At 44.6% G+C, this 18,122-nt stretch overlaps 1 protein-coding gene across 1 annotated transcript; it reads right to left on the reverse strand.

Annotated features, from left to right (window-relative positions):
* Positions 1-414: 414 nt before the first annotated feature.
* Positions 415-16,375, reverse strand: LOC311139320 (gamma-aminobutyric acid type B receptor subunit 2-like; the record flags this gene model as incomplete). The annotated part of the gene is made up of 17 exons (XM_084174199.1): positions 415-586; positions 1,046-1,206; positions 1,356-1,529; positions 1,735-1,965; positions 2,058-2,168; positions 13,414-13,536; positions 13,642-13,749; positions 13,858-13,990; positions 14,172-14,316; positions 14,457-14,537; positions 14,619-14,679; positions 14,803-15,045; positions 15,241-15,429; positions 15,621-15,686; positions 15,834-15,935; positions 16,121-16,291; positions 16,355-16,375. 17 exons carry the CDS (start codon positions 16,373-16,375, stop codon positions 415-417), a joined length of 2,292 nt encoding a protein of 763 aa, XP_084030325.1.
* Between the last annotated feature and the right edge of the window lie 1,747 nt (positions 16,376-18,122).

The following is an 18,122-nucleotide window of genomic DNA, read 5'->3' on the forward strand; positions in this document are numbered from 1 at the left end:
AGCAGTATCAGACCAGGAAATTCCCAGATTGACAACATGACAGAGCAGTACCACAGCACAGTAGTTACCAAGAGTGCAAATACAGTCACTGCCAGTATCCTGCTGCAATACAGGATACTCCCATGTTGGGAAACACAGGGGAAACGGCCAGAATGTTGAATAATCATCAGGAGACAATTTCCATGAATTGCACTGCAATCAATCAACTAAAAATCCTAAAGTAAAGCACCTATTGTAATTTACCACAGATAACTTTTGTCAGCACCACATGTAGCTAGAACTTGTCTGGATGTGAACATGACTTCAGATGTGAATGACGCTATGGCAGTCAAGGTAAAGGAAGGTCTTATGACTTCCAGCTGCCAATGGAACCAGAGGCAGTTCAATGAATATTGTAACTATTCCAGCGTATTGTCACTCACTGTAGGGGGAACATATTGTCACAGCCCGGTGACCATGGCCTGATGTGATGGTGGGGACATCAGGATTTCTCAGAAGGCTGGAACAGCTGGCAGAAATTCCCCCAATGGCTGGCATGTAGGCATGGTGAAGAATTGGCAGCTGCACGGACCGTCTTCGTTGCACGCTGTAAAGGAAAACAAGCAAGTGTGTAGGACGTTTCATTCCAAAATATATACAGTAGATATTTCAAAAATATATATATACATACACTGAGTGTACAAAACATTAAGAACACCTTCCTAATATTGAGCCCCCCCCTGCCTTTTTGCCCCCAGAAGAGTCTCAATTCGTTGGGGCATGGACTCTACGAGGTGTCAAAAGCATTCTACAGGGATGCTGGCCCATGTTGACTCTAATGCTATCCCACAGTTGTGTCAAGTTGGCTGGATGTCCTTTGGGTGGTGGACCATTTAACAATATAATAAGGGATCATAGTTTTCACCTGGATTCACCTGGTCAGTCTATGTCATGGAAAGAGAATATGTTCATAATGTTTTGTACACTCAGTGTATATATAGAAAGTATAGAAAATATTTGTATTGCATAATGTATTTTTTTGTATCAGAGTAATGTTTTCCCGTACTGTTCAGGTGAGTTGATGTCATCAGAGAGTTCCCTGTTCATCCTGGACACATCCTCAGAGCGCACCTGGGCTCTCAGTGTCACCTCATGGCCCTGTCGACTAGGAGGACTCAGCTCTTCCTCTAGTACTTGGATGGCGACATCCTCCAACTGGTCACCAATCTGCAAATACCATGTATATGTTAATTCCCAAAGTTCCACGGTCTGAAATGGCATTAATGATTATTAGCTCTACAACACATGGGTGTTCAACCTACAACGGTTAAAGTTCTGTGAATTGTTTAGACTCAAGACAAGGGGTCAGAACCCACCTCTGTGATTCTCCTCCAGAGCTGCTGGTTTTCAGTACGCAGGCTTTCAAGAGATCTGCTGCCCTGATTGAGACTGCTAGAGGAACTGGAGGTCTTCGAGTCCTCCTTGTTAGGATCACATTGGAACCAGCTAGTTGGATCCACTTGGTTGGGATTGTCTCTGATTTCTATAAGCTAGGATACAAGACAGAAGCAGTCAATCATATTTTTCAAGATGAGTGTTTTCCATCCAACATCATCTAACATATACACCAATTTGTAAACAATATACACTGAGAGATGCGAGTAAAACAAGAGGACATTGAGATAAATTAGATATTTCAACATGAGAGTTCAACATGTATACAAGAGGAGGTTTCAGAGATGAGGCAGGTGACACCTTTGGCAGGAACACCAGACACAGGGTGCAGGTACAGCAGGCGATGACCACCAAAGCCATGATGAAGAGCTGTACATTAGGGTTATACCGGGTCAGGAAGCACCCTGATGCTCCAATGATAGACATGACGGTCACGTAGTACATGCTCAGCCTTGTGTACTTGCTGTCATCATCATCGAGGAGTTGGATATGTGCATGCCTGGTTCTCAAGGCCAGGAAACATCCAAGTAACTAAAGAAAAGATGGAAAACAATCAGCTAGATTACCAGCTTTGTTTGAAAAGGATCCTGGGTGTTGAACAGGGTTCTGGCAATATCTCTCACCATTTGAAGCCCTTTGTAGCCATATACAATGGCGAGCCATTTAGTCATGTTTGTACTTTCACAGTGCTCCAGGAAGGGCCTTGTATTAACGTCTTCACCACCACGATCAGTCTGAAACGCCACAAAAAGGAAATACTATTTTAATATGTTTTATCTCCCTCTGAGTTTCACATTTACTACTACTCTACCACATGGTCGACTTCAGACCAGAACTATTTACTACAACCACATGGTCGACTCCAGACCAGAACTATTTACTACAACCACATGGTCGACTCCAGACCAGAGCCATTTACTACAACCACATGGTCGACTCCAGACTAGAGCCATTTACTACAACCACATGGTCGACTCCAGAAATGTGGCATTTACTACAACCACATGGTCGACTCCAGACTAGAGCTATTTACTACAACCACAGTCGACTCCTGATTGCAGACTAGAGCCATTTACTACAACCACATGGTCTACTCCAGACTAGAGCCATTTACTACAACCACAGTCGACTCCTGATTGCAGACTAGAGCCATTTACTACAACCACATGGTCGACTCCAGACTAGAGCTATTTACTACAACCACAGTCGACTCCTGATTGCAGACTAGAGCCATTTACTACACCCACATGATTGACTTCAGACCAGAACTATTTACTACAACCACATGGTCGACTCCAGACCAGAGCCATTTACTACAACCACATGGTCGACTCCAGACTAGAGCCATTTACTACAACCACATGGTCGACTCCAGAAATGTGCCATTTACTACAACCACATGGTCGACTCCAGACTAGAGCCATTTACTACAACCACATGGTCGACTCCAGACTAGAGCTATTTACTACAACCACAGTCGACTCCTGATTGCAGACTAGAGCCATTTACTACAACCACATGGTCGACTCCAGACTAGAGCTATTTACTACAACCACAGTCGACTCCTGATTGCAGACTAGAGCCATTTACTACAACCACATGGTCGACTCCAGACTAGAGCTATTTACTACAACCACATGGTCGACTCCAGACCAGAGATATTTACTACAACCACATGGTCGACTCCAGACCAGAGCCATTTACTACAACCACATGGTCGACTCCAGACTAGAGCCATTTACTACAACCACAAAGTCGACTCCAGAAATGTGCCATTTACTACAACCACATGGTCGACTCCAGACCAGAGCCATTTACTACAACCACATAGTCGACTTCAGACTCCAGACCAGAGCCATTTACTACAACCACATGGTCGACCCCAGACTAGAGCAGAGGTTAACCCTACACACGACTTACTGTAATCTGTGGATCGACAGTAAAACCAGATAATCTCATTACTTTAAACAAAGCCCATGATTGTGTGCATTCCAACACAGTGAGTGTACTGTGGTTGATCTTTACCTTCGAACAAAGGGGATTCAACTCATGGGTGGTGAGATTTGCAGTGTAGTATGATAGTGTCTCAGGTCTAAAGAGGTTGGGCAATAGGGATGGATATGTTGTGGAGGTGGGCAGAGTGAATGGATAACCAGTTAACTAAATTGAATGATACTTCCTATGAGCAGTGTACACATTTAGACACCTTTTAACTTAAACGCATGTGTGATGATGGTACTGAAGTGCCACCTTGGCCAATACATGACCTGTCTGAGTGATTAACCTCCAAGCTCAACTGTTCCACTGTTTGTCTAACACAGGGGTGTCAAACTCATTTTAGCTCAGTGGCCACATGGAGGAAAATCTATTCCCAAGTGGGCCGGACCGGAAAAATCATGGTATATATAACTTAAAAACAACAACTTCAGATTGTTTTCTTTGTTTTAATACGATCAACATACAACATAAAGCTGGAGCCTGAGGACAGTGTGTCCAAAATAGTACAAGCACAACATCACTATTAATCATAAAACACGTCAAGTTTATTTGAAAATTCTAAAGAAAAAGAACACACAAACACACAATGCCTCAGTGATTAACAGAACTGTTTCACAGATCACATAACTATATCAGGGTGTCATTTCTCAGGCAGAAATGTAGATAAAAATAATGAAATCCTGTTCCCCAAACAAGTGCAAGAACCACAGAGTCAAGAATAGGTTAAATATACAAATAAAATAAAAACAATTAAAAACAATAGCACATCAACATAAAAACATATAAACATAAAGCTGGAGCCTGAGGACAGTGTCCAAAAGCACAACATCACTATTAATCATAAAACACCTCAAGTTATTTGAAAGTTCTGAGGACAAAGAACACACAAACACACAATGCCTCAGTGATTCACAGAAGTATATCACAGATCACAGAACTATATCAGGGTGTCATTTCTCAGGCAGAAATGTAGATACAAATAATGAAATCCTGTTCCCCAAACAAGTGCAAGAACCACAGAGTCAAGAATAGGTTAAATATACAAATAAAATAAAAACAATTAAAAACAATAGCACATCAACATAAAAACATAAATCTGAAAGCGTTGCTCAAACTCCCGTAACAGTCCCGTTATTTTATCTTTGAACCGCTTCATGTCTGCCACATGTTGGGTCGCGCACACATTTTTCAGACAGGGGAAGTGAGCTGCATCACCACCGGTAAGTTGCGTCTCCCACAATGACAGCTTCAACTTGAAAGAACGTATGCTGTCATAATACAGCGTGACAACTTTGTTGCGCCCTTGCAGCTGTTTGTTCAAGTTATTCAGGTGCTCTGTAACATCCACCATAAATGCAAGGTCCTGCATCCATTCTGCGGAATGAAATTCTAACACTGGTTTGCCATTTTCTTCCATGAACTGTTCAATTTCTTCTCGTAAATCAAAGAAACGCCTCAGCACAGCACCTCGGCTTAACCATCTTACCTCAGTGTGGTATGGCAGGCCATAGATGTGGTCTTTCTCTCTGAGAAGGCTGTCAAACTGACGGTGATTCAGGCTTCTGGATCGGATGAAATTAACAGTTTGGATGACCACCTTCATGACGTTATCCATCTTTAATGACTTGCAACACAAAGCCTCCTGGTGCAAAATACAGTGAAAAGTCAAAAAATCACGTCCTCCATTTGCAGATTGCACTTTCTCTCTGAACTTTGTCATTGAGGGCGCACCATCTGTAGCCAGGCTGACAGCGCGGGACCAGTCCACTCCGACCCTGTCCAGCGCGCCGACGAGTGCGGTAAAAATATCAGCTGCTGTCGTTGTATCTGTCATCGGCACCAACTCCACGAACTCCTCGGTGACGGTCAATGTGTCATCAACTCCGCGGATGAAAATGGCCAGTTGTGCAACATCTGTAATGTCCGTGCTTTCATCAATTGCAACCGAAAACGCAATAAATGACTTTACTTTTTGCTTCAACTGGCTGTCCAAATCCACTGAAAGATCGGAAATCCTGTCTGCAACTGTGTTTCTTGTCAGGCTGATATTTGCAAAAGCCTGCCGCTTTTCAGGGCACACAATCTCCGCTGTCTTCATCATGCATGTTTTTACAAATTCACCCTCACTAAATGGTTTTGAAGCCACTGCGATTTCATTAGCAATGAGGTAGCTAGCTTTCACTGCAGCGTCACTGATGTCTCGGCTGTGAGTAAACACAGACTGCTGTTTCTTCAGACCCGCAAACAGTTCATTCACCTTCTCTCATCTCCGCTGTCCTTGAAAGTTGTCATATTTGTCGGCATGAAGACTCACATAGTGGCGACGAAGGTTATATTCTTTCAGCATAAATAGGATGACCATTTTTCTTGGAACACTCTGCACTCTGCGTCCACTTTTCTCTTTTTTGACAGAGACATATTGGGGCAATGAGGGTGCCAAAGCACATAATGTTAAAAGTAGAAGCCGTAATAAATATCGCGGGCAAAACAAAGTAGCTCATTGGCTGCACGTGCTTGACCTACTTGCTCTGCCCCGGTATAAACAGTTTGCTTGCTTAACACAATTGCTATTGCGCCATCCAGTGGACGCAATTGGAACAGCAGTTTATTTTATTGAAAAATTGCAGCGCATTTTTATACTTTACAAAATTATTATTAATAAAAAAATATATATATATTTTTTTTTTTCAAAATCATCTCGCGGGCCGGATTAAACCCTTTTGCGGGCCTGATCCGGCCCGTGGGCCGGACGTTTGACACCCCTGGTCTAACAGGATCTACTAGAGTAGATATACAGTATCTGGACCTAATAATAATACATTTTATTTGCTCCTTTCAAGATTGCCAAGGACTCTTAATGAGTAAGAAATATAACAAAATAGCAAATAAACATTCCGTTACTAAGAGCAAAAGGACATCAGAAAAAAGGAGCATGACTCGCAAAACATAGCAAGCACAACAATACAGGGGGAAATTAATCAAAATGCAGTTCAAATTGAGAGGCTAACTTTAACCTTGTCTGCATCCCCTGTTAACGTTAGGTAGTAAGTAGCTACTGTACTCGAAATTTAGCTAGCTTGTTGCTACCTGGATAGCTACTAAACAATAGCTGGAACGACCTAGCGAACAGACGCGAACTGGCTGAGTCGATTCAGTGGCTAGCTTTGCACTTGGCTAGCTAACAGTAGCTGCTAGGGGTAAGTTATAACCTACATTTGTGTTTTGTTTTTACATACTGGTAACCAGAGTCGTTCAAGGGAATTCGGAACATGGGTGACTAGTTAACGTTAGCTTGGATCTCTCTGTGTGTTCGTGCCGTGGGAAGAGGGGTTTTTTCGTTGGCAGAAAGCAATGGCTAGCTATGATCTGCTTGGCGTGTTGACACACTGGTGGTTTGTTGTGGCCGAGTATTGGTGCTAAACCGTGTTATTGGAGCCTGGCATGCTAGTTGGCTATGGCGTCATAGGACTAGGTGCCCTGGACGGTTTTCACGGAAGAATACTTTACCAAGTTAGCTAGCTGAATAAACTAAGTTAGTCTATTCCTAGAAAACATTGAACCGCTGTAGTTTACAACAATTATAGTTTCTGAGGTGGAAGTTGGGAGAGTTATGTTTGGATGTTTCAGTGAAACGTAAGTGAGGGAGGCCCCGCTCTCTCGCTTTCCCAGATGTTTAGTTCATTTCATTCCGATCTCCTTTGCATTATTGTAGCCATTTTCTGTAGCCTGTCAACTATGCGTCTGTCTATCCCTGTTCTCTCCTCTCTGCACAGGCCATACAAACGCCTCACACCGCGTGGCTGCTGCCTCTCTAACCTGGTGGTCCCTGCACGCACGACCCACGTGGAGTTCCACGTCTACGGCAGCCTCTGGAACTGCCGTTCTGTGGCCAACAAGGCAGAGTTCATCTCAGCCTATGCTACCCTCCAGTCCCTCGACTTCTTGGCGCTGACGGAAACATGGATTACCACTGAAAACACTGCTACTCCTACTGCTCTCTCCTCGTCTGACCATGTGTTCTCGCATACCCCGAGAGCATCTGGTCAGCGGGGTGGTGGCACAGGAATCCTCATCTCTCCCAAGTTGACATTTTCTATTTTCCCCCTGACCCATCTGTCTATCTCCTCATTTGAATTCCATGCTGTCACAGTCACTAGCCCATTCAAGCTTAACATCCTTATCATTTATCGCCCTCCAGGTTCCCTTGGAGAGTTCATCAATGAGCTTGACGCCTTGATAAGTTCCTTTCCTGAGGATGGCTCACCCCTCACATTTCTGGGTGACTTTAACCTCCCTACGTCTACCTTCGACTCATTTCTCTCTGCCTCCTTCTTTCCACTCCTCTCCTCTTTTGACCTCACCCTCTCACCGTCCCCCCCTACTCACAAGGCAGGCAATACGCTTGACCTCATCTTTACTAGATGCTGTTCTTCTACTAATCTCACTGCAACTCCCCTCCATGTCTCCGACCTCTACTTTGTATCCTTTTCTCTCTCGCTCTCCTCCAACACTACTCACTCTGCCTCTACTCAGATGGTAATGCGCCGTCGCAAACTTCGCTCTCTCTCTCCCGCTACTCTCTCCTCTTCCATCCTATCATCTCTTCCCTCTGCTCAATCCTTCTCCCTCCAATCTCCTGATTCTGCCTCCTCAACCCTCCTCTCCTCCCTTTCTGCATCCTTTGACTCTCTGTGTCCCCTATCCTCCCGGCCGGCTCGGTCCTCCCCTCCTGCTCCGTGGCTTGACGACTAATTGCGAGCTCACAGAACAGGCCTCCGGGCAGCCGAGCGGAAATGGAGGAAAACTAGACTCCCTGCTGACCTGGCATCTTTTCACTCCCTTCTCTCTACATTTTCTTCCTCTGTTTCTGCTGCTAAAGCCACTTTCTACCACTCTAAATCCCCCCCCCCCCCTCTCTCTCTGTGGATGACTTCGTCAACCATTTTGAAAAGAAGAAGGTTGACGACACCGATCCTCGTTTGTTAAGTCAAATGACACTGCTGGTCCTGCTCACACTGCCCTACCCTATGCTTTGACTTTTTTCTCCCCTCTCTCTCCAGATGAAATCTTGCGACTTGTGACGGCCGGCCGCCCAACAACCTGCCCGCTTGACCCTATCCCTTCCTCTCTTCTCCAGACCATTTCCGGAGACCTTCTCCCTTACCTCACCTCGCTCATCAACTCATCCTTGACCGCTGGCTATGTCCCTTCCGTCTTCAAGAGAGCGAGAGTTGCATCCCTTCTCAAAAAACCTACACTCTATCCCTCTGATGTCAACAACTACAGACCAGTATCCCTTCTTTCTTTTCTCTCCAAAACTCTTGAGCGTGCCGTCTTTAGCCAACTCTCTTGCTATCTCTCTCAGAATGACCTTCTTGATCCAAACCAGTCAGGTTTCAAGACTGGTCATTCAACTGAGACTGCTCTTCTCTGTGTCACGGAGGCTCTCCGCACTGCTAAAGCTAACTCTCTCTCCTCTGCTCTTGTCCTTCTAGACCTGTCTGCTGCCTTTGATACTGTGAACCAACAGATCCTCCTCTCCACCCTCTCCGAGTTGGGCATCTCCGGCGCGGCTCACTCCTGGATTGCGTCCTACCTGACCGGTCGCTCCTACCAAGTGGCGTGGGGCGAGAATCTGTCTCCGCACCACGTGCTCTCACCACTGGTGTCCCCCAGGGCTCAGTTCTAGGCCCTCTCCTATTCTCGCTATACACCAAGTCACTTGGCTCTGTCATATCCTCACATGGCCTCTCCTATCATTGCTACGCAGACAACACACAACTAATCTTCTACATTCCCCCTTCTGATAACCAGGTGGCGAATCGCATCTCTGCATGTCTGGCAGACATATCAGTGTGGATGACGGATCACCACCTCAAGCTGAACCTCGGCAAGACGGAGCTGCTCTTCCTCCCGGGGAAGGACTGCCCGTTCCATGATCTCGCCATCACGGTTGACAACTCCGTTGTGTCCTCCTCCCAGAGTGCAAAAAGCCTTGGCGTGACCCTGGACAACACCCTGTCATTCTACGCTAACATCAAGGCGGTGACCCGATCCTGTAGGTTCATGCTCTACAACATTCGGAGAGTACGACCCTGCCTTACACAGGAAGCGGCACAGGTCCTAATCCAGGCACTTGTCATCTCCCGTCTGGATTACTGCAACTCGCTGTTGGCTGGGCTCCCTGCCTGTGCCATTAAACCCCTACAACTCATCCAGAATGCCGCAGCCCGTCTGGTGTTCAACCTTCCCAAGTTCTCTCACGTCACACCACTCCTCCGCACACTCCACTGGCTTCCAGTTGAAGCTCGCATCTGCTACAAGACCATGGTGCTTGCCTACGGAGCTGTGAGGGGAACGGCACCTCCGTACCTTCAGGCTCTGATCAGTCCCTACACCCAAACGAGGGCATTGCGTTCATCCACCTCTGGCCTGCTGGCCCCCCTACCTCTGCGGAAGCACAGTTCCCACTCAGCCCAGTCAAAACTGTTCGCTGCTCTGGCACCCCAATGGTGGAACAAGCTCCCTCACGACGCCAGGACAGCGGAGTCACTCACCACCTTCCGGAGACACTTGAAACCCCACCTCTTTAAGGAATACCTGGGATAGGATAAAGTAATCCTTCTACCCCCCCCCTTACCCCACCCCCCAAAAAAAATATAATTGTAAAGTGGTTATCCCACTGGCTAGTTGAATGCACCAATTTGTAAGTCGCTCTGGATAAGAGCGTCTGCTAAATGACGTAAATGTAAATGTACAAAACAAAAGATAAAAGACAAGAGAGCAAGACCAAGGTTAAAATGCAAAAAAATATATATATACAGTGGGGAAAAAAAGTATTTAGTCAGCCACCAATTGTGCAAGTTCTCCCACTTAAAAAGATGAGAGAGGCCTGTAATTTTCATCATAGGTACACGTCAACTATGACAGACAAAATGAGAAAAAAAATTCCAGAAAATCACATTGTAGGATTTTTAATGAATTTATTGGCAAATGATGGTGGAAAATAAGTATTTGGTCAATAACAAAAGTTTCTCAATACTTTGTTATATACCCTTTGTTGGCAATGACACAGGTCAAACGTTTTCTGTAAGTCTTCACAAGGTTTTCACACACTGTTGCTTGTATTTTGGCCCATTCCTCCATGCAGATCTCCTCTAGAGCAGTGATGTTTTGGGGCTGTCGCTGGGCAACACAGACTTTCAACTCCCTCCAAAGATTTTCTATGGGGTTGAGATCTGGAGACTGGCTAGGCCACTCCAGGACCTTGAAATGCTTCTTACGAAGCCACTCCTTCGTTGCCCGGGCGGTGTGTTTGGGATCATTGTCATGCTGAAAGACCCAGCCACGTTTCATCTTCAATGCCCTTGCTGATGGAAGGAGGTTTTCACTCAAAATCTCACGATACATGGCCCCATTCATTCTTTCCTTTACACGGATCAGTCGTCCTGGTCCCTTTGCAGAAAAACAGCCCAAAAGCATGATGTTTCCACCCCAATGCTTCACAGTAGGTATGGTGTTCTTTGGATGCAACTCAGCATTCTTTGTCCTCCAAACATGACGAGTTGAGTTTTTACCAAAAAGTTATATTTCTATAAGAGGGGATGCCTCCCCTCAATCTGCCTCCCGAGATATTTATCTTCAGCGAGACTAGAGAGGGTCGGCAGGGCCTTAAGTCCTATGGGGCTCCGCTCCACTCATAGAACTGGAGTTATACTCCGGTAACTAATCGTTCTATATCGTGGAGCTCCGCCCCATAGGGGAGCTCTGCTCCTATTGGTTTAAGGCAGAGCGTAGCGCTTCAAAATGTACTCCCTGCCGAGCCCAACACTTCCCATCGAAACGAGAAGGTCAGGCCTAGCAATGGCTGCAACCAATTCCTGCAGTACTGCAACCACTTTATAAAAAACAAGTGTAATAATATGCGTCATCGGTTCAAGACCTGCCCCAGCTAGTCTAATGGCAAAACCAATGACTAGTGGGCAGATCAAAAGAATACCGGCCATACTAATCTGTACTAGCAGATAGATGATACCTCACTATTCTGATACATCACTACCAGTCACTAATGGAATGACACAAAAGTGTCACTCTACATTGTGAACACGGTAGGCCGCCCCACTTACTCAATGGAACCCCAGAGATTAGTGGGCAGATCCCAGAACATGACCCATACTATTCTGAACAAGCAGATAGAGGACGTCACACTCTGTCAACCTACATGCCTTCTACTGTACTGAACCTGTCAGTCAGGAGTCATGTCAAAAATATGTCCTTCTATCAGAAGCGGACCTGATAGAGACCTTGTCTCTACAGTCCTGCATTCCTCTCCTCCTAGCTCAAAGTCTCCCTTCAGCCACGCTGAGTACAGACTGAGCCAAAGAGTTAGAAGACGTATCCAAGAGATAGAAACGGATAAATGGAGACGGTGTCGACCAAGACGCCGCTCTACATATATCCTCTACCCCTGTTCCTCTGAAAAGGGCAGTAGAAGCTGCTACTCCACGAGTGGAGTGAGCTCTGATACCCTGAGGCAACTGTCGCCCCGCTGCCTCATAAGCTGTCTCAATGCCTTCACAAAGCCAATGAGACAGACGCTGTTTCGAAAGTGGTCTACCTAGTGCAGCCGCACCGTGACACACAAACAGCTGAGGCGATGAGCTAATCGCTGCTGTGCGCTCGACGTAACACGCCAAGGTGTGTACTGGGCACAGGCGATGGAGCTTTTCCTCACTCCTCTCTCTATGAGGAGGAGGAGAAAACGCCCACAGCTCCACGGTCTGTGATCTACAGTGGGGAAAAAAAGTATTTAGTCAGCCACCAATTGTGCAAGTTCTCCCACTTAAAAAGATGAGAGAGGCCTGTAATTTTCATCATAGGTACACGTCAACTATGACAGACAAAATGAGAATTGTTTTTCCTGAAAATCACATTGTAGGATTTTTAATGAATTTATTTGCAAATTATGGTGGAAAATAAGTATTTGGTCAATAACAAAAGTTTCTCAATACTTTGTTATATACCCTTTGTTGGCAATGACACAGGTCAAACGTTTTCTGTAAGTCTTCACAAGGTTTTCACACACTGTTGCTGGTATTTTGGCCCATTCCTCCATGCAGATCTCCTCTAGAGCAGTTCTATTTTGGTTTCATCTGACCATATGACATTCTCCCAATCCTCTTCTGGATCATCCAAATGCACTTCAGACGGGCCTGGACATGTACTGGCTTAAGCAGGGGGACACGTCTCGCACTTGCGGCGTAGTCCCTGGCGGCGTAGTGTGTTACTGATGGTAGGCTTTGTTACTTTGGTCCCAGCTCTCTGCAGGTCATTCACTAGGTCCCCCCGTGTGGTTCTGGGATTTTTGCTCACCGTTCTTGTGATCATTTTGACCCCACGGGGTGAGATCTTGCGTGGAGCCCCAGATTGAGGGAGATTATCAGTGGTCTTGTATGTCTTCCATTTCCTAATAATTGCTCCCACAGTTGATTTCTTCAAACCAAGCTGCTTACCTATTGCAGATTCAGTCTTCCCAGCCTGGTGCAAGTCTACAATTTTGTTTCTGGTGTCCTTTGACAGCTCTTTGGTCTTGGCCATTGTGGAGTTTGGAGTGTGACTGTTTGAGTTTGTGGACAGGTGTCTTTTATACTGATAACAAGTTCAAACAGGTGCCATTAATACAGGTAACGAGTGGAGGACAGAGGAGCCTCTTAAAGAAGAAGTTACAGGTCTGTGAGAGCCAGAAATCTTGCTTGTTTGTAGGTGACCAAATACTTATTTTCCACCATAATTTGCAAATAAATTCATTAAAAATCCTACAATGGGATTTTCTGGATTTTTTTTCCTCAATTTGTCTGTCATAGTTGACGTGTACCTATGATGAAAATTACAGGCCTCTCTCATCTTTTTAAGTGGGAGAACTTGCACAATTGGTGGCTGACTAAATACTTTTTTTCCCCACTGTATATATTAAAGTGCTACCTCTATGCTGAACTCTTCCACTGTTCGTCTGAGTGGATCCACCATCTGCCAGCAGGTTAAGAGACACAGATCGATCAGCAGCATTCCCCCGACAATAATCCATAGTTGGTAATCCTTAATAATCTGAAGAAAGAACAGAGAGGGAGAGGATGAATATTAAATATTAGACAGGAGAGATGGCGATTAAAAGGCCTGTACAATCTCTTACCTTTTAAACTTTGAGTTTACCTTTTTCATTATCTCCTTATTGTTGACGATTGTCCAGACCCTCCAGGTTTTTGCAAACAATGCCCCAAAAGTTGTGGTGTATCCTACAGAAAGAATCCATGTGCGAATCTGTGACAAGAGGAGGAAAATGTCTAAAACAATATGCATCCCTTTAAAATAAGGGTTCTCTCTCCTTATCACTAAAATGCTTAGACATTTAAGCTCATGTGTACTCACAGGGCAAAGCGTGACAAACACTTTGTCAGTCACAAGGGATCCATCCAGCCCATAGAGGAAGACGGAGGTACAGGCCAGCATCGTACCCAGGATAATGAGGTAGTTCATGGACGGACTGGACTTCTTAATGACCCTATGGGAAAAACTAAATATTGAGATATTTTAACAGGCTGCCTTGTCTGAGCAGAGCATGTGACTAAGTAAGATGGACAACAATGAAAGAAAAAACAAGCTTGTGTTTCGATGTAAGCTACCTCAAAAAGTATCTAGTTCAATTACAAGCCAATACAAGATGCTTGGAATAATGATCATACCAATGGTTGCGATACTTGATGTGGAAGAAGAGGAAGGAGAGTGCCATGAGTATAGCCAGGCCAGTGGTGGATGACAAGATGATGTAGAGGGGAACACTGACATCCCACCGCTGGGAGTGTGTCCGGTCTTTAGGCGGCTCCATCCCTATGAAAGGCACAAAAAAGTAGAATGCAAAGACTGTCAAAAAAAAAAAGCTCAAATGGAAAATTGGTGGTCATTTTTGTAATAGTTGAGGTGTCATCATGAACTTGCTTAATGCCTTGTCCTAATACTGTAGATCCTACCTTGAAACCTGATTAAGTGGTTGATGAGTTCCAATACTTCTGCTTCAGCATTATACTGGCCTATCTGGACCTCCCGGCCCTCTGTGGAAACACAAGCAGTTGATAAATATTTCACAAAGAATGTTCTCTAAATTCATGGAAATACACATCTGTAATGTTTACCTTGAAATTGGCTTAAGTTAATAGTTCCCATGCGTTCACCATTTCTAAACAGAACTTGACCCTGAAAAAAAAAAAGAAACTGTCAATTTGAGAAAATGATTTGTAAAACACATCTTATCTTTAGTCTTTTGGAGCAATGATCTATCTAAAATGGAATGTTAACACAACAGTCATGCTAACTTACAGTTACACCCTCAAAGCGGATTTCCTTCATGGAATCCAGGACCATTCGTCCAATCTCCTTATCGCTGACTGTGAAGTTCCGGTGGATGTCATATCTCTCTCTGTATCTTACCGACTCAATGACCCTGGTCATTGCTTTCACCATCACCCAAACTCCATCATAGGCAAACCCATGGAACTTGCTGGCAACTAACCCTTTCTGCAGCAGCTCTCTGTTGTAAGTCTCGTCATACTCTTGTGGGGTCTAAACAGAAACACAAAGGTGCTTGTTTAACTTATCTTAATGCTCTTGTGTTACCTTTGCAACATTGCAAATACACCATTTGATGTTTTCAACATTATGGCCAATTTCTGTTATAAACACTACTTATCCATCAGAGAGAGAATGGTACAGTATCGACGGAATATGCTGTTCCTTGCTGAAAACCTCAGTACCTACCCTTCCTGAGATGCCTTTGATCTGTCTGTTACTGAGGTGTGTGAAGTCCACAATGATGTGGCCCTCCATAGCGGTCAGCAGGTTGTTTGAAGTACAGTTGGAGGAGTTAGCCTTCTCCCACCAGCTCCCATGGTAACCGCCAGGGAGGATCCACTGATACCTCCTGCCAAACATGTTCAGGCTATAAGCCTAGAAGAAAAAGGTTATAGGGTAATTACAAAGGCAAATGGTTATCATAAAGATAATTTAAAAATAATAGTATGATGAATGCTCTGTTAAACTGCCATTAATCTTTGTCTCAAACAAGTGCTAATCATCAATGATGGCATGGTGTTGCATCGCATCAGATTTAAACAGAGGTTTTCTGGTTATGTACTCACACAGCAAAACACTTTAGATGCTGAATTCTCGTCAAACAACCCAATAATGATCCTTACATCCATATCCTGTCGAAAGGGACATGATACAAAACAAAGAAAAGGCAGAGCCTTGAGATTGACACGTTGAGGATGCATCTGCAATTTTCTGAAATTATGCAATTGAGTGTCTAATTCAAACATTGTAAGTAAAGATGATTTGGGCATATAACTCACCTTCAATTTCTTTACATTGACACATGGGTCAGTGGACAGGCTTTCAGTTACAGCAACCATAACATCAGCCTTGCTCAGTTGTTTAGTCAGATCTCTCCTTATCTGTCAAGGACAGGACAATATAAACTTCAGATTTCACAGATAAGACAGCATAGTTGTCAGCAGTCTGAATCAATAGACTACTGCCTGATATCTTTGTATCCCTGCTTGTAAATGGTGATAACGTCTACATTGTACACCAGCTGAAACAGCCATGTGACGGAAAGTGTTACCAAGGTCAGTGGTACCTCTGAGATCCTCTGTACATCCTGGGTCAGAGTTCCTACACGCCTCCACTTGTAGTTCTGTAGGATCTTCACAACAGCCTGATTGACTGTGTTGTCCGAGGTGACCATTCGGAAGAAGTTGGGATATTTTTTCTCATAATCTAAAACAGGCGTTGTTGCAGCGAAATATAGCTGAAATATTGAATGTGCGATAATGTTAGGCTAGAAGAGCACAAATATCATTATTTGAAGTACCAGCAATTGTGTGATTTGCATGTACAGTGCATTCGGAAAGTATTCAGACCCCTTGACTTTTTCCACATTTTGTTACATTACAGTCTTGTCCTAAAATTGATTAAATTATTTTTTTCCCCCTCATCAATCTACACACAATACCTCATAATGACAAAGCGAAAAAAGTTGTTTTTATTTTCTCAAAGGAATTTTCCGTAGCACTCCGAGACAGGATTGTGTTGAGGCACAGATCTGGGGAAGGGTACCAAAAAAATTCTGCAGCATTGAAGGTCGTCAAGAACACAGTGGCCTCCATAATTCTTAAATGGAAGAAGTTTGGAACCACCAAGACTCTTCCTAAAGCTGGCTGCCCGGCCAAACTGAGCAATCGGGGGAGAAGGGCCTTGGTCAGGGAGGTGACCAAGAACCCGATGGTCACGCTGACAGAGTTCTAGAGTTCCTCCTTGGAGATGGGAGAACCTTCCAGAAGGACAGCCATCTCTGCAGCACTCCACCAATCAGGCCTTTATGGTAGAGTGGCCAGACGGAAGCTACTCCTCAGTAAAAGGCACATGAAAGCCTGCTTGGAGTTTGCCAAAAGGCACCTAAAGACTCTCAGACCATGAGAAACAAGATTCTCTGGTCTGATGAAACCAAGATTGAACTATTTGGCCTGAATGCCAAGCGTCACATCTGGAATCTCTGCCAAAGGTGCTTCAACAAAGTACTAAGTAAAGGGTCTGAATACTTATGTAAATCTGATACAGTGGGGAAAAAAAGTATTTAGTCAGCCACCAATTGTGCAAGTTCTCCCACTTAAAAAGATGAGAGAGGCCTGTAATTTTCATCATAGGTACACGCCAACTATGACAGACAAAATGAGAAAAAAACATCCAGAAAATCACATTGTAGGATTTTTTATGAATTTATTTGCAAATTATGGTGGAAAATAAGTATTTGGTCAATAACAAAAGTTTCTCAATACTTTGTTATATACCCTTTGTTGGCAATGACACAGGTCAAACGTTTTCTGTAAGTCTTCACAAGGTTTTCACACACTGTTGCTGGTATTTTGGCCCATTCCTCCATGCAGATCTCCTCTAGAGCAGTGATGTTTTGGGGCTGTCACTGGGCAACACGGACTTTCAACTCCCTCCAAAGATTTTCTATGGGGTTGAGATCTGGAGACTGGCTAGGCCACTCCAGGACCTTGAAATGCTTCTTACGAAGCCACTCCTTCGTTGCCCGGGCGGTGTGTTTGGGATCATTGTCATGCTGAAAGACCCAGCCACGTTTCATCTTCAATGCCCTTGCTGATGGAAGGAGGTTTTCACTCAAAATCTCACAATACATGGCCCCATTCATTCTTTCCTTTACACGGATCAGTCGTCCTGGTCCCTTTGCAGAAAAACAGCCCCAAAGCATGATGTTTCCACCCCCATGCTTCACAGTAGGTATGGTGTTCTTTGGATGCAACTCAGCATTCTTTGTCCTCCAAACACGACGAGTTGAGTTTTTACCAAAAAGTTCTATTTTGGTTTCATCTGACCATATGACATTCTCCCAATCCTCTTCTGGATCATCCAAATGCACTCTAGCAAACTTCAGACGGGTCTGGACATGTACTGGCTTAAGCAGGGGGACACGTCTGGCACTGCAGGATTTGAGTCCCTGGCGGCGTAGTGTGTTACTGATGGTAGGCTTTGTTACTTTGGTCCCAGCTCTCTGCAGGTCATTCACTAGGTCCCCCCGTGTGGTTCTGGGATTTTTGCTCACCGTTCTTGTGATC

This window comes from Coregonus lavaretus, assembly GCF_964263955.1.
Source record: "Coregonus lavaretus genome assembly, chromosome: 13".
Classification (NCBI taxonomy): domain Eukaryota; kingdom Metazoa; phylum Chordata; class Actinopteri; order Salmoniformes; family Salmonidae; genus Coregonus; species Coregonus lavaretus.